The sequence below is a fragment of the Cyclopterus lumpus genome, chromosome 2 (assembly GCF_009769545.1).
Source record: "Cyclopterus lumpus isolate fCycLum1 chromosome 2, fCycLum1.pri, whole genome shotgun sequence".
NCBI lineage: Eukaryota > Metazoa > Chordata > Actinopteri > Perciformes > Cyclopteridae > Cyclopterus > Cyclopterus lumpus.
In genome coordinates, this window is record NC_046967.1 from 12,427,852 (window position 1) to 12,453,092 (window position 25,241).

Consider the following 25,241-nt stretch of genomic DNA (forward strand, 5'->3'; position numbering starts at 1 on the left):
TCCACCGTGAGGAAACACACAATAAAGCTGTTTAATTAACTAAACTCAGTGTGGATTGATTGTGTACTCCTCATATCAGGTGTCAGTGCATTCAGTGTGTCTATAAGAGGTTCACCACACTTCCACTGAGGCAGGATGAAGGTCATGACATCATCCATGCCTCTGGAGAACTGTGACAGGAAGCCATGCAGCAGGGCCTCCAGTGCTGTCCACCCTCAGCTGCTGCTTCACAGTAACAGCTTTTATTGTGAAGCCCTCACAGAGAGGACGTCATATGGATGCTCTGAAGTCAGCTGTTAGATGATTCAAATCTCATATTTAGGACAAAGTAGCCGCTCAAAGTGTGTTTGCTGTAATCTGTAGGACACATGCACCAAGTGAATGTTCACTTTCAAGTGAAGGGCTGAATAAACATGCGAGGGCCCCTCTATTCACTCACCTGTGCCTTTGAACTGCCAGTAATACACCAGTACTTTCATGTCACTGCAGGTCCATAACTAACGTGTCCACATGTCTTAAAGCTACCATTGCTTACTTCCACGTCGTCTTCTTCTTCATCCACTCTGTCCTGGGCTATAAGGCGTTTCTATGACAACAGAGACACAGTGCTCTGAAAGTGAGAACGTGATCTTTAATGCGTCTTGTATAAACCAGGATTCACATTAAGTTGGTCAGAACCAGCGAACACAAAACCAGTACAAGTAAAACACTTCAATAAACGGGTTGAACTTGATGAACAGATCTACGGCAACATGAAGGGAAGAGGTCTGGCGGTGCTGGATCCATCAGGCGCTGCTCTGTGGACAGAAACACACCAACAGTCACTTCACAGGTCAAACACTACAGTCCCTCTTCAAATCTAGCTTCACAGCAGCATGTGTGGCATCACAACTATTCAGAGGAACAACCATACAACATAACTAGTGACACTTATTGGGATAATCATCCACTGTACAGGATGGTTTGAATTACGTGGACGTGACAATATTAACAGTCATCAGCTGCTGTGGTCCCCACAATCAAAGTCCTTCTCCCAGTCTTACTTTATTCTTTTAAGGCAGGTTTGACCCCTCTTTGACCCCTCTATCCCGACCTGCATTGCCCCATTGCAGCAAACGGTCGCTACCTCCACTTAAATGGATTGCTTTGTACGGTAAAGCCTGTGGGACTTAATGCTTGAGGGGCCTTCAGGTGTCCTTCATACACTTTGTTGTTGTAAAGTACCTTCCTGACATCTAATGGATCCTCTCTTTGTTGGTTGTTCCCAACGGATTGGTGAAATAAGTTATTGTTGTGATTGTGGATCATATGGGTTTGTGTGGTACATTACATTGGAGGAACTACAAGGGGTCAACACATGTTTTAACTGTGGCACCTGTTGGAGGGCCAGCAGGTCCTCCAGGGTCTGCTGGGCAGCCAGTCTCAGGCTGGGCTGCCCACTGGAGGTGAGCCGGCTGATACGAGCCTGGAGGTCTGGATCCAGCAGAGAAGAGCCCGGCAGGATCAGCACCTCCTCCTCCAACAACACCGACTGCAGGAGACGCAGAGAGTGGAGACACACCTCCCAGTCTCCATCTGTCAGGAACAGGGATCAGAGGTAGTGTGGAGGCTGACAGCTGGTCACTGATGGTGGAACTCCATTCATAAAAACTATGTAAACAGTGGTATATTGAAATCATTACATCTTCATGTGGCACAACCCCATGCTTTTAGAGGTGCTACCTACCTGCCTGTCTGTCTACCTACTAGCTAGCTACCTGTCTGTCTACCTACCTACTAGCTACCTGCCCCACTACCTATCTGCTTAACTACCTACATGCCTGCCTGTCCACCTGCCTGCCTACCTACCTTCTGTCTACCTATCTACTATCTACCTACCTGCCTCCCCGTATACCTACCTGCTTACCTACCTGCATATCTACTAGCTACCTACCTACCCACTATATGCCTATCTACCTGCCTACTTGTCTACTTGCCTGCCTGCCTACCTACCTGCCTGCCTGCCTACCTGCCTGCCTGCCTACCTACCTGCCTGCCTACCTACCTACCTTCCTACTTGCCTGCCTGCCTACCTGCCTACCTGCCTGCCTACCTGCCTACCTGCCTACCTACCTGCCTACCTGCCTACCTAGTACCTACTTGCCTGCCTACTTGCCTGCCTGCCTACCTGCCTGCCTGCCTACCTACCTGCCTACCTGCCTACCTAGTACCTACTTGCCTGCCTGCCTACCTACCTACCTGCCTACCTGCCTACCTGCCTGCCTACCTGCCTACCTGCCTACCTACCTGCCTACCTGCCTACCTAGTACCTACCTACCTTCCTACTTGCCTGCCTGCCTACCTGCCTACCTGCCTGCCTAGTACCTACTTGCCTGCCTACTTGCCTGCCTGCCTACCTGCCTACCTGCCTACCTACCTGCCTACCTGCCTACCTAGTACCTACTTGCCTGCCTACTTGCCTGCCTGCCTACCTACCTACCTGCCTACCTGCCTACTTGCCTGCCTGCCTACCTGCCTAGTACCTACTTGCCTGCCTACTTGCCTGCCTGCCTACCCATCTTGCAGTTTGAGTCTCCTTACCGTCCAGCAGAGTCCAGATGAGAGGCAGGAGTCCCGGGTTCTCACTGATGCACTTCAGTCCTTTAACACTGATGCTGACGTTGTACAGAGCCATCAGCATCAACCTGCAGCCAAACCAAATACTGTGTAGCGCACAACACTGACACCTACTGCCCCATGGAGGCACGAACATGCTGGACTCCATCTAGATGTTCATTGATTTGAGTTTTGGTGGCTGGTCGACAGAAGAGCTCCTGGTTGTTATCTTCTGGTTAAATGTGGAGCCACAGAGGCGCCCTAAGGCCATCACTCTCAGGCTGCTGAGCTGTGTGACTATGAGCTATGTGAATATGAGTATTTGAGCTGAAAACATTAAAATCAACAAAGTTATCAGGAATTTACACTTCTAATGCTGAGCATGACGTGATGCATTCAGGGGCACGACATCTTCCTGTGTAAAAATGGATTCTGAAGATCAGGATTCGGCTCTAAATCCTGTTTTTTGTGTGTGGACAAATATGGTTTCATGCTAATGGCCCCTTGAAAAGAAAGCTACGTGTGTGTGTACATAGCATCTAGCCCTGTTATTGTTATGATGTTTATGGATCACATTGGTTTAAATGTCTCCATTCCTACAATGTTCATGCTCAGCAGCAATGAGACTACCAGCTTCACGTACACCTTCAGTTTGGGGAAGACACCGGGCGTCATCAGCTCCAAAAGCCTCATCAGAGTGTCCAGCAGGGCGTGAGCCGAGCAGGACAGGAAGTCCCGGCCACAGGTTACTGCTGCGACGTCTGATTGGTGGGACGGAAAGATTCATGCTGTCAGTTTGTTGCATTCAGGTCCTGCAGGAGCAACTGACACTCTCTGTATGTAATGGCTGCAGCCATCACCTTCGATGCTGCTGTAGACGTATTAAAGGAGGTTTATGGATCCAGGTAGGAACCGCCTCCTCTTTAAGAGAGGACAAGTGGAAGACAATGCAGACGCTTTGAACTCACTGGTGATGGTTCCAGCCAGAGCCAGCACAAACTGGTGCTCCTGGGAGTTGTGGTCCTCAGTCTGAGTTGTGGCCTCTTCATCCAGAGACCTGACAAAGCTCTCCAGAGTCTGAGCAGCTACAAGCAGGAAGGACTGCAGCTTCCCCTACACACACACACACACACACACACACACACACACACACACACACACACACACACACACACACACACACACACACACACACTGAACCCCTGAGCGTACACAGTCACGGCGATGAGGACAGAGACAGACTCACATCAGCCAGCCAGCGTGAGACCGTGTCCTCGCTGGCAGAGCAGCTCCACAGCAGACCGCAGGCTGCTGATCCCAGACCAGAGCAAAAGGCCGCCTGCTGCTGCATGTCTGCTCCGCTCTGCCACAGCTGCTCACGCAACAGCAGCTTCTCCTACACACAGACACACACTTGTGATTGTGTTCCTCTCTCTGCATGTAGGGCAGTGGAGGAACCTTGAAAGCATCTCACACACACACACTTATGGTCCTCTCTCACCTCTCTTTCTTTCTGACACTCAGTCTGCACTGCAGCCAATCTGGATTGAAGGTGAAGACACTGCTGACGCAGCTGTTCTTGTTCCTGTGCAAGCTGCTCCTTCACTACACACACACACACACACACACACACACACACACACACAGATGTTAGGGAGTGTGTTAGGTCTTTTCTCCTCTCAGGGTGAATTGTGTGCTTGAGCTCTATGTCCCATGTCTTTGAGTCCTTGTATCTTTGTGTCCTGTATCTTTGAGTCATTGTGTTCTGTGTCTTTGAGTCCTGTGTCTTTGTTTCCTGTATCTTTGTGGTGTGTGTCTTTGAGTCCTGTGTATTTGAGTCGTGCGTCTTTGTGTAGTCTGTTTTTGTGTTGTGCGTCTTTGTATCTTGCGTCTTTGTGTCCTGTGTCTTTTTGTGAACAAACTAATGGACGACAAATTGTCCTTTATCACTTTCAAATTGACATATTGAGGATAGTCTGGCATGAACAGGGATGTCCCAAAGTCATGAATCCTCTTTAAGAAGACTAGTCCATTGTTCATCAAGTAAATCACTCCGTAGACAACAGAACCACACAGCCTCTCAGCTGACTGCTCCAAGACCAGCTCTTGTCTTTATAGTAACTCAAGCTAACCCTAACCCTGTCTTATGGTCTCTAGATAACACACACACACACACACACACACACACACACACACACACATAAGCTCACGGTTAGGTTAATTGGAAGCGTACCTGTCTGAGCAGTTCGAGCTTCATGCAGCATTTCAATCAGGTCCCCATTTAGGACTCTGGGCAGGAAGTCCCTCAGCTGCATGACTTCTGTGGTTAACTTCTCTAGATCACTTTTCTTCACTCTGACGAAACCGTCCTGAAAGAAAAGAGATCAACCTCAATGCCTGGATCTGAACAGATGCATTGAAAGAAAAGGTGTGCCTCGACCCTCGACTCAGTTTTCAGTGATCCACAGTTTATACTTCAGTCAACAACCCTGAAGCTCCATCTCACCAGCAGGAGTAATTCATTCCCCATGATTCACATTACAATCTGTGGTTTCTATTCATAACATTCATGCTCGGACACGTCTGTGGTGATGGCTTCATGCAGAGGACGGGACCAAAGTGGAACCAAAGCTGGAGCACTCAAACCAATCCCTGTCCAGGGTAGCAGTTGGTTTCTTCTGCCCTCCTTTGGTCTTGTGTGGGCTTTTTGTTCACCTGCACTGCTACTTTAGGATCGCAGTACTGGACTGCTGCACTGTGGTAGAATGTAGGGTTATACCCTGTGTTCATACCCTGTGTTCATACCCTGAGGTTATACCCTGTGTTTATACCCTGTGTTCATACCCTGAGGTTATACCCTGTGTTCATACCCTGTGTTTATACCCTGTGTTCATACCCTGAGGTTATACCCTGTGTTTATACCCTGTGTTTATACCCTGTGTTTATACCGTGTTCATACCCTGAGGTTATACCCTGTGTTTATACTCTGAGGTTATACCCTGAGGTTATACCCTGTGTTCATACCCTGTGTTCATACCCTGAGGTTATACCCTGTGTTTATACCCTGTGTTCATACCCTGAGGTTATACCCTGTGTTCATACCCTGTGTTTATACCCTGTGTTCATACCCTGAGGTTATACCCTGTGTTCATACCCTGTGTTTATACCCTGTGTTTATACCGTGTTCATACCCTGAGGTTATACCCTGTGTTTATACTCTGAGGTTATACCCTGAGGTTATACCCTGTGTTTATACCTTGTGTTTATACCCTGTGTTTATACCCTGAGGTTATACCCTGTGTTTATACCCTGAGGTTATACCCTGTGTTCATACCCTGAGGTTATACCCTGTGTTTATACTCTGAGGTTATACCCTGTGTTTATACCCTGAGGTTATACCCTGTGTTCATACCCTGTGTTTATACCCTGTGTTCATACCCTGAGGTTATACCCTGTGTTTATACCCTGAGGTTATACTCTGAGGTTATACCCTGTGTTTATACCCTGAGGTTATACCCTGTGTTTATACTCTGAGGTTATACCCTGAGGTTATACCCTGAGGTTATACCCTGTGTTTATACCCTGTGTTCATACCCTGAGGTTATACCCTGTGTTTATACCCTGAGGTTATACTCTGAGGTTATACTCTGAGGTTATACCCTGAGGTTATACTCTGAGGTTATACCCTGTGTTTATACTCTGAGGTTATACCCTGTGTTTATACCCTGAGGTTATACCCTGTGTTCATACCCTGTGTTTATACCCTGTGTTCATACCCTGAGGTTATACCCTGTGTTTATACCCTGAGGTTATACTCTGAGGTTATACCCTGAGGTTATACCCTGAGGTTATACTCTGAGGTTATACCCTGTGTTTATACTCTGAGGTTATACCCTGTGTTTATACCCTGTGTTTATACCCTGAGGTTATACCCTGTGTTCATACCCTGTGTTTATACCCTGTGTTCATACCCTGAGGTTATACCCTGTGTTTATACCCTGAGGTTATACTCTGAGGTTATACCCTGTGTTCATACCCTGAGGTTATACCCTGTGTTTATACCCTGAGGTTATACCCTGTGTTCATACCCTGTGTTCATACCCTGAGGTTATACCCTGTGTTTATACCCTGAGGTTATACTCTGAGGTTATACCCTGTGTTCATACCCTGAGGTTATACCCTGTGTTTATACCCTGAGGTTATACCCTGTGTTCATACCCTGAGGTTATACCCTGTGTTTATACTCTCAGGTTATACCCTGTGTTCATACCCTGTGTTTATACCCTGTGTTCATACCCTGAGGTTATACCCTGTGTTTATACCCTGAGGTTATACTCTGAGGTTATACCCTGAGGTTATACTCTGAGGTTATACCCTGTGTTCATACCCTGAGGTTATACCCTGTGTTCATACCCTGTGTTTATACCCTGTGTTTATACTCTGAGGTTATACTCTGAGGTTATACCCTGAGGTTATACTCTGAGGTTATACCCTGTGTTTATACCCTGAGGTTATACCCTGAGGTTATACCCTGAGGTTATACCCTGTGTTCATACCCTGAGGTTATACCCTGTGTTTAAACTCTGAGGTTATACCCTGTGTTCATACCCTGAGGTTATATCCTGTGTTCATACCCTGTGTTTATACCTGCTATAAACAGGTCCTCCCCAGACTGGGTCCTAGTGGTCTGCTATGACCAGGTACTCCCCAGACCGGGTCCTGCTAAGTCCGGTTCCCCAGACCGGGTCCTGCTAAGTCCGGTTCTCCAGACCGAGTCCTGCTAAGTCCGGTTCCCCAGACCGGGTCCTGCTAAGTCCGGTTCTCCAGACCGAGTCCTGCTAAGTCCGGTTCTCCAGACCGGGTCCTGCTAAGTCCGGTTCTCCTACCTGTTTCCTCTTTGGGTCATGACTCAGAGCCGGCAACTTCCCGCCAAAAGCCGCTGCCATCTTTGCGGTGGTGTGTTCGAGGTCCTGCTGTTCCTGTGGGATTAAGTAGCTTCGTTATTGTAATGAATGCTCCGTGGAGTCGAACTAGCATCCTGCCGCCATGTTTGAGTCGACATGGAGGCTACAAGGTAACTGTTCCTTACACGGAGCGTAACCTCAACGTTCCGGACCGGGTCTGAGTCCAACCCGTCTGAAAGGTGCTCGTGCTGCTCGGACTAACTCCAGTCCCAGTGCGGGTCCAGTCCGGGTTTCGTGGTTCTCCCCCCGCGGAGAGAAGCCGGTCTCCTCTTCCTTTGTGTTTGAACCGTCTGGGTCTGATCCGTGGGACCGGGACCGGGACCGGGTGGGAGCCGTCTCACTAATGTCGGAGGGCCGAGGACTCGACGTGTCCCGGGAGGACCTGTTCACCAGCCGGTTTCCCGTCCACCGCGCATGTCGGGAGGGAGACGTCGGCGCTTTGGTGTCTCTGACCCGGCAGCTCTCGAGCCCGGCTCACCTGACCGCGGAGGACTCGAGCTACGGATGGACCCCCCTCCACTGGGCCGCTCACTACGGACAGGTCGGGTTCCCTCTGGACCATTAGCTACAGGCCGGTCACGCGTTTAAAGCCTCTTTAGTCCCGCATGGACCCCCCCAGGAGTAACTTCATGTACCTGTAGTCCTCCGGAACCATGGGCATTGTAGTCCACATGATCCATGTGGAACCATGGGCATTGTAGTCCGCATGATCCATGTGGAACCATGGGCATTGTAGTCCACATGACTCATGTACCTGTAGTCCACTGGAACCAGGATCATTGTAGTCCACATGACCCGTTTCTAGAGCTTCAGGTGACTTGTGTACCTGTAGTCCACTGGAACCAGGATCATTGTAGTCCACATGACCCGTTTCTAGAGCTTCAGGTGACTCATGTACCTGTAGTCCAATGGAACCAGGATCATTGTAGTCCACATGACCCGTTTCTAGAGCTTCAGGTGACTCGTGTACCTGTAGTCCAATGGAACCAGGATCATTGTAGTCCACATGACCCGTTTCTAGAGCTTCAGGTGACTCGTGTACCTGTAGTCCAATGGAACCAGGATCATTGTAGTCCACATGACCCGTTTCTAGAGCTTCAGGTGACTCGTGTACCTGTAGTCCAATGGAACCAGGATCATTGTAGTCCACATGACCCGTTTCTAGAGCTTCAGGTGACTCGTGTACCTGTAGTCCAATGGAACCAGGATCATTGTAGTCCACATGACTCATGTACCTGTAGTCCACTGGAACCAGGATCATTGTAGTCCACATGACCCGTTTCTAGAGCTTCAGGTGACTTGTGTACCTGTAGTCCAATGGAACCAGGATCATTGTAGTCCACATGACCCGTTTCTAGAGCTTCAGGTGACTCGTGTACCTGTAGTCCAATGGAACCAGGATCATTGTAGTCCACATGACCCGTTTCTAGAGCTTCAGGTGACTCGTGTACCTGTAGTCCAATGGAACCAGGATCATTGTAGTCCACATGACCCGTTTCTAGAGCTTCAGGTGACTCGTGTACCTGTAGTCCAATGGAACCAGGATCATTGTAGTCCACATGACCCGTTTCTAGAGCTTCAGGTGACTCGTGTACCTGTAGTCCAATGGAACCAGGATCATTGTAGTCCACATGACCCGTTTCTAGAGCTTCAGGTGACTCGTGTACCTGTAGTCCAATGGAACCAGGATCATTGTAGTCCACATGACCCGTTTCTAGAGCTTCAGGTGACTCGTGTACCTGTAGTCCACTGGAACCAGGATCATTGTAGTCCACATGACCCATTTCTAGAGCTTCAGGTGACTCGTGTACCTGTAGTCCACTGGAACCAGGATCATTGTAGTCCACATGACCCGTTTCTAGAGCTTCAGGTGACTCGTGTACCTGTAGTCCACTGGAACCAGGATCATTGTAGTCCACATGACCCGTTTCTAGAGCTTCAGGTGACTCGTGTACCTGTGGGGTCCAGCAGCAGTTCTTGGGCCTGCGATGTGTTCAACGGGGTCCTCTTTGTGTGTTGCACTCAGCTGGAGTGTGTGGTGGTCCTGGTCCAGATGGGCTGTGAGGTGAACACCGGGACCAGCCGCTTCAACCAGACGGCGACGCACACGGCGGCGTTCGGAGGACATCCTCACTGCGTGGCGTGGCTGACTCGGGCCGGAGCCGACGCCAACAGCCAGGTCAGTGTCAGACCCTGTAGAACCTAGTACTCTTCCAGGGGCCCCTAGAGACCAGGGTACAGGTCTTCCACTACTCGGGGCCTTCTGACCTGTACCAAGGCCAGAGGACCTCTCATCCTCATCTTTAGTACCAATACCACCTTCATGTCTCCTGGAAACCAGGTTTCATATCTTGTTTTATTATAGCATTAATAACCTTAATCTACCAAACAAGAAGGACTTATATATGTGTGTATACATGTATGTTTACCTCTTTAATGTAGTGATATATATATATATATATATATATATATATATATATATATATATGTGTGTATACATGTATGTTTACCTCTTGAATGTAGTGAAATATATATATATAGATAGATAGATAGATAGAGTACATATATATAGATCTTTGCTCCACGTCGTGAGGGCTGATGTGATTGTGACCTTCTGTGACCTTTGACCTTGTGTCTTCAGGACTTCGTAGGCGAGGCTCCCCTCCACAAGGCGGCCCGTGCAGGGAGCTTGGAGTGTATCCAGGTGCTGCTGCTGGCGGGCGCTGCACCTCAGTAAGTCTCGAGCCTCTGACTGGACCGTGTGACCTGAGACACGTGTTCCAGAACAATGAGGCTTTGTTTGTGGAGGTTAAGTATCTGGAGAAGAATGTTCTGATGGCCTCCACCCTCTCGTCTGCTGCTTCAGCCTCAGGAATGCCAGCGGGCAGACGGCAGCAGACCTGGCCCACGCTCACGGCTTCATCGACTGTTTCAGCTTCATCTCCACAACCAGGAAGCAGCTGCTGCAGCTCAGCGGCCTCCAGGAGGCCGGGACCCCGTGTGGTCAGGACCTGCTCAGCAGGAAGAGGCTGCTGACCGCCGTGGACTGTGGCCACATGAAGAAAGCCAGGGGGGCTGACGGTAAGACCTCCTCGTGCCTCTCACCCTGTTTGACTGCTATGAGACGGCCAGCTGTGACTCTCTCCTGTTCCAGATGTGCAGAGCGGAGAAGGCGAGGAGCCGGAGAGCATGAGCATCGAGTCTCCACCGGATCAACACTCAGGTGGGACTGCAGCGTTTGAGATGTCAATGTACACGATGACACAGGACCACCTAACACAAGCTGTTTGCTTCCAAGCAGCCGGCCCTCCTGCTCCTGAGGACCAGGACTCACCGCCCCCCCCTCCAGCCAATCAGCAGGCTGCTCAGCGCTCCTCTGCTGACATGTGTGGTTCCCTGCATCTGACCAGCAGCTGCGTGACCCACCGCCCGGCCCGGCAGTACCCGGTCGGGGCGGACTTCCTGCATTACGGACACTACCACGGCTTTGGAGACACGGCGGAGGAGCTGAGTGACTACGGACACCAGCAGGCCGGGGCAGGAAGCATCCACCTGTACCAGGACTCATGAGGACTACGGACACCAGCAGGCCGGGGCAGGAAGCATCCACCTGTACCAGGACTCATGAGGACTACGGACACCAGCAGGCCGGGGCAGGAAGCATCCACCTGTACCAGGACTCATGAGGACTACGGACACCAGCAGGCCGGGGCAGGAAGCATCCACCTGTACCAGGACTCATGAGGACTAGCCTCCTGGAGTTCAGGGACACTCACTCATTTTGAGAAGTAATCTGCTTCCAAACCCAGACTCACTCCAGACATCCTGATACCAAAGATACCCCCCACCCCCCATCAGTTAGTCCCTCACCACAGACTCTGACCTGGTTCAGGTCTCATGGTCCTGGTGTCCATACGGTCACAACTGAAGTTCTCCCAGCTGACTCACTGATCGGTCTGGGCAGTCTCACCTGCTTGTAGTCTTTGTGCTAAGCTAGGCTAAGCTAAGTGCTATCGATGACGCACAAGTCTTATATTTATCGATGTTGTTTGTTGCTTATGGGTTTTCAGCTGAAGGTCTCTGTTGGCTCTCGGGACTCTTTTTGTACCACTGCTTTTATACTGGTTCTGGTTTTACAGTTTCATAAAAATGGTTCAAAGTAAAGAGTGATTTCTTTCATGTGTCCTGATCCATAAAGTGTGTGATATTCAGAAAGGATGGACCCGAAATGTTTTAATCAAACAGCCAGTTTATTTATTTACATTATACAAAACATGTAAATATTCCATTTACAATTATTGATGTCAATCTGGTTGGAAAGACAAAACAACAAAAAACAGCGGAAGATTATTAGCCCCCCACCCTGAAGACCAGACGGACCACCAGGTCTCCATCAAGACCACATACACATGTAGTCCACATCATCATCACCTCCCCAGATCCAGCTGAATGGTCTTCTGCAGACTGGCGATGCTGGCGTCCAGAGCCGCCAGGCCGTCTCTGAACGCCACCTCGTCTCTGGTGTCGAAGCTGGACCCCGACCTCGTGCTGCAGTCGGACCACACCGAGTCCACGTCGCAGCGGGACAGACGCCGGCGCTCCGTCGCACGCGACCGCACTTCCTGTAAACCGTGCGACGGGTCCAGGTGAGCAGGCTGGGGGCGGGTTGAGTCTACAGGTCTGACACCAGGCTGTGAGGCTGGGCCTCGCTCTGCAGCCACACACACCAGCTCCGTGGAAGGTGGCTGCAGCGGACCCAGAGACATCAGAAACTGGGTGATGCGGTCAGTGGGGGGCTCTGCTAGACCTGGTCTGTGCTGGTTCAGATGTTGTTGAGTGTCTGAGCCGTCAACAACTGGAGGACGATTGGATGAATCGTGACCCTGAAGAACCCTGAAGCAGAGAGAAGACCAGGTTTACTCTTCATGTGCTATGCTCCCATTTCCTCAACACACACAGACACTCACACACCTGTTCAGGTTTCCTAGGTCTTCCAGTCTTTGCTGGGCGAGTGAAGCCAACTCACTTTTCTCTCGCTCGCTGTCCAGCAACCTGCTTCTCGTGGCCTCCAAGTCTACACACATTATAAAACCACCTCAGTATGGAGTGATGCATGTGGTGGTCTGAAGCTCAGAGCAGCTAGATCCTGAATGATATCAGAACCTGTTTGGATGAGAGCGTTCTTTGCCTCTCGGTCCTCCAGGGCTTTCCGTAGTTCTGCGTGGTCCTCCTGGAGGTCCTGCAGCCGGGACTGAGCAGCACCGAGCTCCTCCTGCAGAGTAAACACTGTGGAGACACTCAGGATTCAAAGGAGTCCACACACACACACACACACACACACACACACACACACACACACACACACACACACACACACACACACACACACACACACACACACACACACACACACACACACACACACACACACACACACACACACACACACACACACACACACACACACACACACACACCTAGCATCTCCGGGTTCTGATGTGTGTCTGCTCTCCCCTTCTGCTTCAACTGCTGGTTAAGAATCCTCACACGCCTGGGACACACACACACACACACACACACACACATTACATTAAACCATGAGTCCAAACTCAGAACAACAAGAATCAAGAAAGTACAACTTCTTCAATAACGTTAAACTACAAAAGTGCTATCAGTAAGAGACATTTAAGTGCTACTAGAGTGTTAAACTACAAAGTGCTATCAGTAAGAGACATTTAAGTGCTACTAGAGTGTTAAACTACAGAGTACCATCAGTAAGAGACATTTAAGTGCTACTAAAGTGTTAAACTACAAAGTGCTATCAGTAAGAGACATTTAAGTGCTACTAGAGTGTTAAACTACAGAGTACCATCAGTAAGAGACATTTAAGTGCTACTATGGGTCAGTGGTTAGCATGCCCGTCTTTCAATCAAGGGGTTGGCAGTTCAATCCCCGCCCTAGTCAATGTGTCCTTGAGCAAGACACTTAACCCTGCATTGTTCCCTGTAGCTCTGTCTACGGTGTATACTGTAAAGTGTCTTTGAGTATCTAGAAAAGCACTATATAAATTAAATGGATTATTACTAAAGTGTTAAACTACAGAGTACCATCAGTAAGTTTAGTGCTACTAAAGTGTTAAACTACAGAGTACCATCAGTAAGAGACATTTAAGTGCTACTAAAGTGTTAAACTACAGAGTACCATCAGTAAGAGACATTTAAGTGCTACTAAAGTGCTAAACAACAAAGTGCTATCAGTAAGAGACATTGAAGTGCTACTAAAGTGTTAAACTACAAAGTGCTATCGATAAGAGACATTTAAGTGCTACTAAAGTGCTAAACAACAAAGTGCTGTCAGTAAGAGACATTTAAGTGCTACTAAAGTGCTAAACAACAAAGTGCTATCGGTAAGGGACATTTAAGTGCTACTAAAGTGTTAAACTACAAAGTGCTATCAGTAAGAGACATTTAAGTGCTACTACGGCTCTACCTTCCCTATTCAAGGTGTAGTCACTAAGATGTGTTTTTAGTCTGTAGAGACTTCCTGTCCTGATGTCAATGGGGAGCTCGTTCCACCAATGAGGAGCCAGCACAGCAAACAGTCAGGACTTTGTTGAGTGTTTAGCTCGAACACACACACAATATAGATCTATACATCTATAGATATATATAGTTAATGTTGTGTATATATATATATATATATATATATATATATATATATATATATATATATATATATATATATATATATATATATATATATATATATAGATTGATAGTAGCCCAGCTAGTACGGGTCTGTTAAGGTACCTGCAGAGCTGGGTGTTCTGGCTGTGAAGTGATAGTTCTGGTTCAGTCCAGATGTTTGAACTACCACGACACATCAGTGTTGAAGACACCATCTGCTCCAGATGACTGAGCAGCCTCTCTGCTACACTGCCTACACACACACACACACACACACACACACACACACACACACACAGATAAGTTACTGCTTGCATAGATTCTGGACTGACTGACTGACTGACCGGTTACCTTGTCCAGCAATCAGAGCCTTGAGTTCTCCAAGCAGAGACTGAACGGTCTTCCCTTTCACGTCCGTCTCTGCCCTGCTGTGAAGGTCCTGAGGGACCTCATCCACCTGTCCAGGCTGCATGTTGGACATCTTCAAGGAGCACACCTGTCTGACAGCTGAGCGTTGGACATTGATGTCTCTCACAGGAACAAACTCTTTATCGCACTGTGCCTTACAGTATGGGTATGAGATGGAGGTCTGGGCACGGCCAGGAAAGGTGGAGGTCCGAGGTGGATGGATGGAGGTGGGTTTCTCAGGTGGGTGGATGGAGGTGGGTTTCTCAGGTGGATAGATGGAGGTGGGTTTCTCAGGTGGATAGATGGAGGTGGGTTTCTCAGGTGGATAGATGGAGGTGGGTTTCTCAGGTGGATAGATGGAGGTGGGTTTCTTAGGTGGGTGGATGGAGGTGGGTTTCTCAGGTGGATAGATGGAGGTGGGTTTCTCAGGTGGATAGATGGAGGTGGGTTTCTCAGGTGGATAGATGGAGGTGGGCTTCTCAGGTGGATAGATGGAGGTGGGTTTCTCAGGTGGATAGATGGAGGTGGGTTTCTCAGGTGGATAGATGGAGGTGGGTTTCTCAGGTGGATAGATGGAGGTGGGTTTCTCAGGTGGATAGATGGAGGTGGGTTTCTTAGGTGGGTGGATGGAGGTGGGTTTCTCAGGTGGATAGATGGAGGTGGGTTTCTTAGGTGGGTGGATGGAGGTGGGTTTCTCAGGTGGGTGGATGGAGGTGGGTTTCTTAGGTGGGTGGATGGAGGTGGGTTTCTCAGGTGGGTGGATGGAGGTGGGTTTCTCAGGTGGGTGGATGGAGGTGGGCTTCTTAGGTGGGTGGATGGAGGTGGGTTTCTCAGGTGGAGGGATGGAGGTGGGTTTCTCAGGTGGGTGGATGGAGGTGGGTTTCTCAGGTGGGTGGATGGAGGTGGGTTTCTCAGGTGGGTGGATGGAGGTGGGCTTCTTAGGTGGGTGGATGGAGGTGGGTTTCTCAGGTGGAGGGATGGAGGTGGGTTTCTCAGGTGGGTGGATGGAGGTGGGTTTCTCAGGTGGGTGGATGGAGGTGGGTTTCTCAGGTGGAGGGATGGAGGTGGGTTTCTCAGGTGGGTGGATGGAGGTGGGTTTCTCAGGTGGGTGGATGGAGGTGGGTTTCTCAGGTGGAGGGAGGGTTGTGGTGCCTGGTACAGGTTGGACTGGCTGACGCCCCCTCTGGTCTGGAGGATGGAGGGAACAGGTATTAGTAGTATCATCAATGTGTCTTTACTAACATGTACCACAGTCCTTCATAGTATTACCTTTAGTTAGTACCTCTACTAGACATGATCAATGTGTGTGTTTTTACTGTATTAGTTTGTTAATAGATGAATTTAAATCACTCGTACCCGTCTTTGTGGTCCTGGTGGCTTTCTTCCTGAGGGAGCTACATGGGCTGGACTTAGCTGCTCCCCCCTTCACTGCTCTGGGGAGGCCTGGCAAGGGTTCACATGTGCATGATCAGAAGTAGAAGCCATTGTGCTGTGACAGAACACAATCAACATGGCTTAGGGTTAAATATGCATGTATTATTATTAAGTATCCAACCAATATGCTAAATCACATACGGCCATTTAGAACAAGGTGTAGACCTGTTCTACAGGAAAGGGAACCGTAATGACTTGTGTTGTGATCTGGCGCTATAGAGACAAACTAAACAAACTCAACCTTCTCGGGCCGCCCCCCTAATATAATGGTCTGAATGTCTTTATTCATGATACTGTTGAGAAAGTCATCTGACCTGCCTTGTCAGCCTGAAAGATGCCAGTGAGCAAGGCAGCACACCGGTCCAGACCCTTATGGCGTGAAGAGACCTGAGGGGACAGAACACTTCAAATCAAGTCCATGTGTAGTCCACATGACGATACAGGACGCCGACCTCTGACCCTGTTGTGGTGCAACCAGACGATATCTGGGCCGACCACAGCTCATTTTAAACCAACAGGAGGCATCGGATGATAGCCAATGGGGTTACAGAGAACTGTTAACCTGCAGTCACCCAGAGCATGCTCCAACGTGGTTGGTCAATACTACTCTGACTGGTCTCGTGCCATGGCTTACAGAATGTGTTATGGAGATTAACACGATGCTGATGACTTCCATTCCTAAACTTATCCATTTACAGACCTCCTGCACCGGGCCGGCTCAGGTGTGCTCTGTTTGACCTCCAGCTCCTGCGACCTTGACCTCTTTCTTCCTCGCTTAGCTCGGCACAAAAGCATTTCCCTACACGCTGTACTGAGGAGGACAAATCATTACCTGCTCTTCAGGGTCCGTGCATGTGGAGTACAGAGAGTAGGCTGGTTCAGGGCAGCCTGGTCCTGGATCCGGAGTCACTCTGTCAGCACAGTTAGAGGAGCCCAGTGTGAGAGTGGGGGGGGGTGCAGTTGATACAGTATTAGGGGGAATGAAGGCCAGTGGACCCACCGTCTCCTGCACGGCTTTCCTTTGACTCCTTCTGTCAGCCTCCCTGATGTCACCACCTGCAGGTCAAAGGCAGCCGAGTACTGAAGCATGTGAACTACACCAGGTCTACCGACAGTTCTGGTCTCTAACCAACCCTGGAGCTGTGACACTTCCTGCAGCCTGGAGTCATGGGCCCAATCCCAATGTCCCCCTAAGCCCTCTAACCCTGAGCCCTCAGGGACTCACTAGCGTCACCTGGTGAACGGTTGAGTGTGAGGGCTTGAAATGGTGTGAATATGTCGGTTCATAAAGGGCTCATCATGTCTGCAGAGAGCCTCAAACACTCGACGATGTGACAGCGGGACAGAACCAAAGCCTCAAGGACTTAGCGGGACCCCCAAAGAGACTGGGATCTGCAGCCATGACATCAACTAATATTATACTGCTGATATGATCATTAGTGACTGTTTATACACTGTGCATTGTATCCGTCTCTCAGCTTCACATCTGTAATTAAATGTTGACAAACACGTTAACCCTTTAATGTCAACAACACAAACACTTTAACCGTTTAATGTCAACAACACAAACACTCTAACCCTTTAATGTCAACAACAAACACTTTAACCCTTTAATGTCAACAACACAAACTCTCTAACCCTTTAATGTCAACAACACAAACACTAACCCTTTAATGTCAACACAAACACTCTAACCCTTTAATGTCAACAACACAAACACTCTAACCCTTTAATGTCAACAACACAAACACGTTAACCCTTTAATGTCAACAACACAAACTCTCTAACCCTTTAATGTCAACAACACAAACTCTCTAACCCTTTAATGTCAACAACAAACACTCTAAGCCTTTAATGTCAACAACACAAACACTCTAACCCTTTAATGTCAACAACACAAACACTTTAACCCTTTAATGTCAACAACACAAACACTCTAACCCTTTAATGTCAACAACACAAACACTTTAACCCTTTAATGTCAACAACACAAACACTTTAACCCTTTAATGTCAACACAAACACTCTAACCCTTTAATGTCAACAACACAAACACTTTAACCCTTTAATGTCAACAACACAAACACGTTAACCCTTTAATGTCAACAACACAAACACTCTAACCCTTTAATGTCAACAACACAAACTCTCTAACCCTTTAATGTCAACAACACAAACTCTCTAACCCTTTAATGTCAACAACAAACACTCTAAGCCTTTAATGTCAACAACACAAACACTCTAACCCTTTAATGTCAACAACACAAACACTTTAACCCTTTAATGTCAACAACACAAACACGTTAACCCTTTAATGTCAACAACACAAACACTCTAACCCTTTAATGTCAACAACACAAACACTCTAACCCTTTAATGTCAACAACACAAACTCTCTAACCCTTTAATGTCAACAACAAACACTCTAAGCCTTTAATGTCAACAACACAAACACTCTAACCCTTTAATGTCAACAACACAAACACTTTAACCCTTTAATGTCAACAACACAAACACTCTAACCCTTTAATGTCAACAACACAAACACTTTAACCCTTTAATGTCAACAACACAAACACTTTAACCCTTTAATGTCAACAACACAAACACTCTAACCCTTTAATGTCAACAACACAAACACTCTAACCCTTTAATGTCAACAACACAAACACTTTAACCCTTTAATGTCAACAACACAAACACTCTAACCCTTTAATGTCAACAACACAAACACGTTAACCCTTTAATGTCAACAACACAAACACGTTAACCCTTTAATGTCAACAACACAAACACGTTAACCCTTTAATGTCAACAACACAAACACGTTAACCCTTTAATGTCAACAACACAAACACTCTAACCCTTTAATGTCAACAACACAAACACGTTAACCCTTTAATGTCAACAACACAAACACTCTAACCCTTTAATGTCAACAACACAAACACTCTAACCCTTTAATGTCAACAACACAAACACTCTAACCCTTTAATGTCAACAACACAAACACGTTAACCCTTTAATGTCAACAACACAAACACTCTAACCCTTTAATGTCAACAACACAAACACTTTAACCCTTTAATGTCAACAACACAAACACGTTAACCCTTTAATGTCAACAACACAAACACGTTAACCCTTTAATGTCAACAACACAAACACTCTAACCCTTTAATGTCAACAACACAAACACTCTAACCCTTTAATGTCAACAACACAAACACGTTAACCCTTTAATGTCAACAACACAAACACTCTAACCCTTTAATGTCAACACAAACACTCTAACCCTTTAATGTCAACAACACAAACACTCTAACCCTTTAATGTCAACAACACAAACTCTCTAACCCTTTAATGTCAACAACACAAACTCTCTAACCCTTTAATGTCAACAACACAAACACTCTAACCCTTTAATGTCAACAACACAAACTCTCTAACCCTTTAATGTCAACAACAAACACTCTAAGCCTTTAATGTCAACAACACAAACACTCTAACCCTTTAATGTCAACAACACAAACACTTTAACCCTTTAATGTCAACAACACAAACACGTTAACCCTTTAATGTCAACAACACAAACACTCTAACCCTTTAATGTCAACAACACAAACACTCTAACCCTTTAATGTCAACAACACAAACTCTCTAACCCTTTAATGTCAACAACAAACACTCTAAGCCTTTAATGTCAACAACACAAACACTCTAACCCTTTAATGTCAACAACACAAACACTTTAACCCTTTAATGTCAACAACACAAACACTCTAACCCTTTAATGTCAACAACACAAACACTTTAACCCTTTAATGTCAACAACACAAACACTTTAACCCTTTAATGTCAACACAAACACTCTAACCCTTTAATGTCAACAACACAAACACTTTAACCCTTTAATGTCAACAACACAAACACTCTAACCCTTTAATGTCAACAACACAAACACGTTAACCCTTTAATGTCAACAACACAAACACGTTAACCCTTTAATGTCAACAACACAAACACGTTAACCCTTTAATGTCAACAACACAAACACGTTAACCCTTTAATGTCAACAACACAAACACTCTAACCCTTTAATGTCAACAACACAAACACGTTAACCCTTTAATGTCAACAACACAAACACTCTAACCCTTTAATGTCAACAACACAAACACTCTAACCCTTTAATGTCAACAACACAAACACTCTAACCCTTTAATGTCAACAACACAAACACTTTAACCCTTTAATGTCAACAACACAAACACTCTAACCCTTTAATGTCAACAACACAAACACTTTAACCCTTTAATGTCAACAACACAAACACTCTAACCCTTTAATGTCAACAACACAAACACTCTAACCCTTTAATGTCAACAACACAAACACGTTAACCCTTTAATGTCAACAACACAAACACTCTAACCCTTTAATGTCAACAACACAAACACTTTAACCCTTTAATGTCAACAACACAAACACGTTAACCCTTTAATGTCAACAACACAAACACGTTAACCCTTTAATGTCAACAACACAAACACTCTAACCCTTTAATGTCAACAACACAAACACTCTAACCCTTTAATGTCAACAACACAAACACGTTAACCCTTTAATGTCAACAACACAAACACTCTAACCCTTTAATGTCAACACAAACACTCTAACCCTTTAATGTCAACAACACAAACACTCTAACCCTTTAATGTCAACAACACAAACTCTCTAACCCTTTAATGTCAACAACACAAACTCTCTAACCCTTTAATGTCAACAACACAAACACTTTAACCCTTTAATGTCAACAACACAAACACGTCTAACCCTTTAATGTCAACAACACAAACACTCTAACCCTTTAATGTCAACAACACAAACACTCTAACCCTTTAATGTCAACAACACAAACACTCTAACCCTTTAATGTCAACAACACAAACTCTCTAACCCTTTAATGTCAACAACACAAACACGTTAACCCTTTAATGTCAACAACACAAACACTCTAACCCTTTAATGTCAACAACACAAACACTCTAACCCTTTAATGTCAACAACACAAACACTCTAACCCTTTAATGTCAACAACACAAACACGTTAACCCTTTAATGTCAACAACACAAACACTCTAACCCTTTAATGTCAACAACACAAACACTCTAACCCTTTAATGTCAACAACACAAACACTCTAACCCTTTAATGTCAACAACACAAACACTCTAACCCTTTAATGTCAACAACACAAACACTCTAACCCTTTAATGTCAACAACACAAACACTCTAACCCTTTAATGTCAACAACACAAACACGTTAACCCTTTAATGTCAACAACACAAACACTCTAACCCTTTAATGTCAACAACACAAACACTCTAACCCTTTAATGTCAACAACACAAACACTCTAACCCTTTAATGTCAACAACACAAACACTCTAACCCTTTAATGTCAACAACACAAACACTCTAACCCTTTAATGTCAACAACACAAACACTCTAACCCTTTAATGTCAACAACACAAACACTTTAACCCTTTAATGTCAACAACACAAACACTCTAACCCTTTAATGTCAACAACACAAACACTCTAACCCTTTAATGTCAACAACACAAACACTTTAACCCTTTAATGTCAACAACACAAACACTCTAACCCTTTAATGTCAACAACACAAACACGTTAACCCTTTAATGTCAACAACACAAACACTCTAACCCTTTAATGTCAACAACACAAACACGTTAACCCTTTAATGTCAACAACACAAACACTCTAACCCTTTAATGTCAACACAAACACTCTAACCCTTTAATGTCAACAACACAAACACTCTAACCCTTTAATGTCAACAACACAAACTCTCTAACCCTTTAATGTCAACAACACAAACTCTCTAACCCTTTAATGTCAACAACACAAACACTCTAACCCTTTAATGTCAACAACACAAACACTCTAACCCTTTAATGTCAACAACACAAACACTCTAACCCTTTAATGTCAACAACACAAACACTCTAACCCTTTAATGTCAACAACACAAACACTCTAACCCTTTAATGTCAACAACACAAACACGTTAACCCTTTAATGTCAACAACACAAACACTCTAACCCTTTAATGTCAACAACACAAACACTCTAACCCTTTAATGTCAACAACACAAACACTCTAACCCTTTAATGTCAACAACACAAACACTCTAACCCTTTAATGTCAACAACACAAACACTCTAACCCTTTAATGTCAACAACACAAACACTCTAACCCTTTAATGTCAACAACACAAACACTCTAACCCTTTAATGTCAACAACACAAACACTCTAACCCTTTAATGTCAACAACACAAACACTCTAACCCTTTAATGTCAACAACACAAACACGTTAACCCTTTAATGTCAACAACACAAACCTCTAACCCTTTAATGTCAACAACACAAACACTCTAACCCTTTAATGTCAACAACACAAACACTCTAACCCTTTAATGTCAACAACACAAACACTCTACCCTTTAATGTTCAACAACCAAACACTCTAACCCTTTAATGTCAACAACACAAACACTCTAACCCTTTAATGTCAACAACACAAACACTCTAACCCTTTAATGTCAACAACACAAACACTCTAACCCTTTAATGTCAACAACACAACACTCTAACCCTTTAATGTCAACAACACAAACACTCTAACCCTTTAATGTCAACAACACAAACACTCTAACCCTTTAATGTCAACAACACAAACACGTCTAACCCTTTAATGTCAACAACACAAACATCTCTAACCCTTTAATGTCAACAACACAAACACTCTAACCCTTTAATGTCAACAACACAAACACTCTAACCCTTTAATGTCAACAACACAAACACTCTAACCCCTTTAATGTCAACAACACAAACACTCTAACCCTTTAATGTCAACAACACAAACACTCTAACCCTTTAATGTCAACAACACAAACACTCTAACCCTTTAATGTCAACAACAACAAACACGTCTAACCCTTTAATGTCAACAACACAAACACTCTAACCCTTTAATGTCACAACACAAAACACGTTAACCCTACCTTTAATGTCAACAACACAAACACTCTAACCCTTTAATGTCAACAACACAAACACTCTAACCCTTTAATGTCAACAACACAAACACGTTAACCCTTTAATGTCAACAACACAAACACTCTAACCCTTTAATGTCAACAACACAAACACGTTAACCCTTTAATGTCAACAACACAAACTCTCTAACCCTTTAATGTCAACAACACAAACACTCTAACCCTTTAATGTCAACAACACAAACACTCTAACCCTTTAATGTCAACAACACAAACACGTTAACCCTTTAATGTCAACAACACAAACACTCTAACCCTTTAATGTCAACAACACAAACACGTTAACCCTTTAATGTCAACAACACAAACACTCTAACCCTTTAATGTCAACAACACAAACACTCTAACCCTTTAATGTCAACAACACAAACACGTTAACCCTTTAATGTCAACAACACAAACTCTCTAACCCTTTAATGTCAACAACACAAACACTCTAACCCGGTCTTAGAGACCCGGAGACCCGGTCTTAGAGACCCGGAGACCCCGTCTTAGAGACCCGGAGACCTCGTCTTAGAGACCCGGAGACCCCGTCTTGCCCGTAGATCCCGTCTTAGAGACCCGGTCTCAGAGACCCGGAGACCCGGTCTTACCTTGCTTCGGCCGGTCCCCCTCATGCTGCCCTCCTGCAGCCGGTGCTATGAGCTCGCGCTTCAGCCTTTTCTTCGTGCGTGGCTCCGTTTCATTTCCGGTGTTTTGAAACGGACAGCACGAAGCTGACCAATCAAATCGACTCTAAGAGCGGTGGGCGGGGCTGCAGGACTCGAAAGGCTTGAAACGCCACGGTCCAGTTCCGTTATTATTATTATTATTATAATTATCAGAGGGAAGCAGCAACGAGACCGGACATGACGTAGTTTAATAAGTCAATGAGCACGAGAAGAGTCAACACGAGGAGGGGAATGGAAAGTCAGACAAATGAAGTACAAATATTAAATGGATTACTCAATTAAAGTAGGACCACAAGTTGTGGTGGATGGGGAGGCCAGCAGACTGAGTGGAGCCGGTCTGGTCTGGTCTTGTTGTGGTGGATGGGGAGACCAGCAGACTGAGTGGAGCCGGTCTGGTCTGGTCTTGTTGTGGTGGATGGGGAGACCAGCAGACTGAGTGGAGCCGGTCTGGTCTGGTCTTGTTGTGGTGGATGGGGAGGCCAGCAGACTGAGTGGAGCCGGTCTGGTCTGGTCTGGTCTTGTTGTGGTGGATGGGGAGACCAGCAGACTGAGTGGAGCCGGTCTGGTCTGGTCTTGTTGTGGTGGATGGGGAGACCAGCAGACTGAGTGGAGCCGGTCTGGTCTGGTCTTGTTGTGGTGGATGGGGAGACCAGCAGACTGAGTGGAGCCGGTCTGGTCTGGTCTGGTCTTGTTGTGGTGGATGGGGAGACCAGCAGACTCTGAGTGGAGCCGGTCTGGTCTGGTCTTGTTGTGGTGGATGGGGAGACCAGCAGACTCTGAGTGGAGCCGGTCTGGTCTGGTCTTGTTGTGGTGGATGGGGAGACCAGCAGACTCTGAGTGGAGCCGGTCTGGTCTGGTCTTGTTGTGGTGGATGGGGAGACCAGCAGACTGAGTGGAGCCGGTCTGGTCTGGTCTTGTTGTGGTGGATGGGGAGACCAGCAGACTCTGAGTGGAGCCGGTCTGGTCTGGTCTTGTTGTGGTGGATGGGGAGACCAGCAGACTGAGTGGAGGTCTGGCTGAAAGGAGGACGAAGGACAATCTGAGCCCTCTGCTGTCACTGTTCAACAGCAGTGACATGGCATCATATACACACATATATATATATGCGCACGTCACGAGGCCCCATTGAGCATCCTGATAAACTGCATCACTGTGTGACTTGACGGACACACACACACACACACACACACACACACACAGTTCCTCTTCAGCCTCCATGTCGCACCAGACTCTCAAACAGCTTGGTCCACCAGGCAGGAAGCTGAACTCTGTCCTTCCTCTCCTTTAAGACTCTATGTCAGAGTACGGAATATATGTTGTCTCAAT

At 46.3% G+C, this 25,241-nt stretch overlaps 3 protein-coding genes across 6 annotated transcripts; 1 reads left to right on the plus strand and 2 right to left on the minus strand.

Annotated features, from left to right (window-relative positions):
* Window positions 1–611: 611 nt before the first annotated feature.
* hsf2bp (heat shock transcription factor 2 binding protein) lies at window positions 612–8,177 on the minus strand. The gene is made up of 10 exons (XM_034553705.1): window positions 7,685–8,177; window positions 7,482–7,574; window positions 4,829–4,964; window positions 4,097–4,200; window positions 3,842–3,991; window positions 3,564–3,708; window positions 3,239–3,356; window positions 2,581–2,684; window positions 1,376–1,575; window positions 612–797 (listed from the first exon to the last, which is right to left on the minus strand). Exons 2-10 carry the CDS (start codon window positions 7,539–7,541, stop codon window positions 786–788), a joined length of 1,029 nt encoding a protein of 342 aa, XP_034409596.1. The 5' UTR covers window positions 7,542–7,574; window positions 7,685–8,177; the 3' UTR covers window positions 612–785.
* On the plus strand, window positions 7,875–11,723 carry ankrd10a (ankyrin repeat domain 10a). 4 transcript variants are annotated; one of them, XM_034553736.1, is made up of 7 exons: window positions 7,875–8,100; window positions 9,586–9,738; window positions 10,201–10,292; window positions 10,426–10,640; window positions 10,714–10,782; window positions 10,861–11,090; window positions 11,149–11,723. In XM_034553736.1, the coding sequence occupies exons 1-7, from the start codon at window positions 7,903–7,905 to the stop codon at window positions 11,185–11,187; spliced, it is 996 nt and encodes a 331-aa protein (XP_034409627.1). In that variant the 5' UTR covers window positions 7,875–7,902; the 3' UTR covers window positions 11,188–11,723. The 4 variants fall into 4 exon arrangements, with proteins under 4 accessions (XP_034409627.1, XP_034409635.1, XP_034409618.1 ...); XM_034553744.1 differs by having other exon boundaries at window positions 11,265–11,723; XM_034553727.1 differs by having other exon boundaries at window positions 10,861–11,072; window positions 11,131–11,723.
* Window positions 11,724–11,811: 88 nt separating this feature from the next.
* Window positions 11,812–23,936, minus strand: ccdc14 (coiled-coil domain containing 14). The gene is made up of 12 exons (XM_034547007.1): window positions 23,838–23,936; window positions 17,088–17,143; window positions 16,920–16,998; window positions 16,402–16,474; window positions 16,010–16,096; window positions 15,681–15,841; window positions 14,597–15,422; window positions 14,369–14,498; window positions 13,037–13,110; window positions 12,723–12,845; window positions 12,531–12,633; window positions 11,812–12,452 (listed from the first exon to the last, which is right to left on the minus strand). The coding sequence occupies exons 1-12, from the start codon at window positions 23,859–23,861 to the stop codon at window positions 11,987–11,989; spliced, it is 2,202 nt and encodes a 733-aa protein (XP_034402898.1). The 5' UTR covers window positions 23,862–23,936; the 3' UTR covers window positions 11,812–11,986.
* Window positions 23,937–25,241: the final 1,305 nt, after the last annotated feature.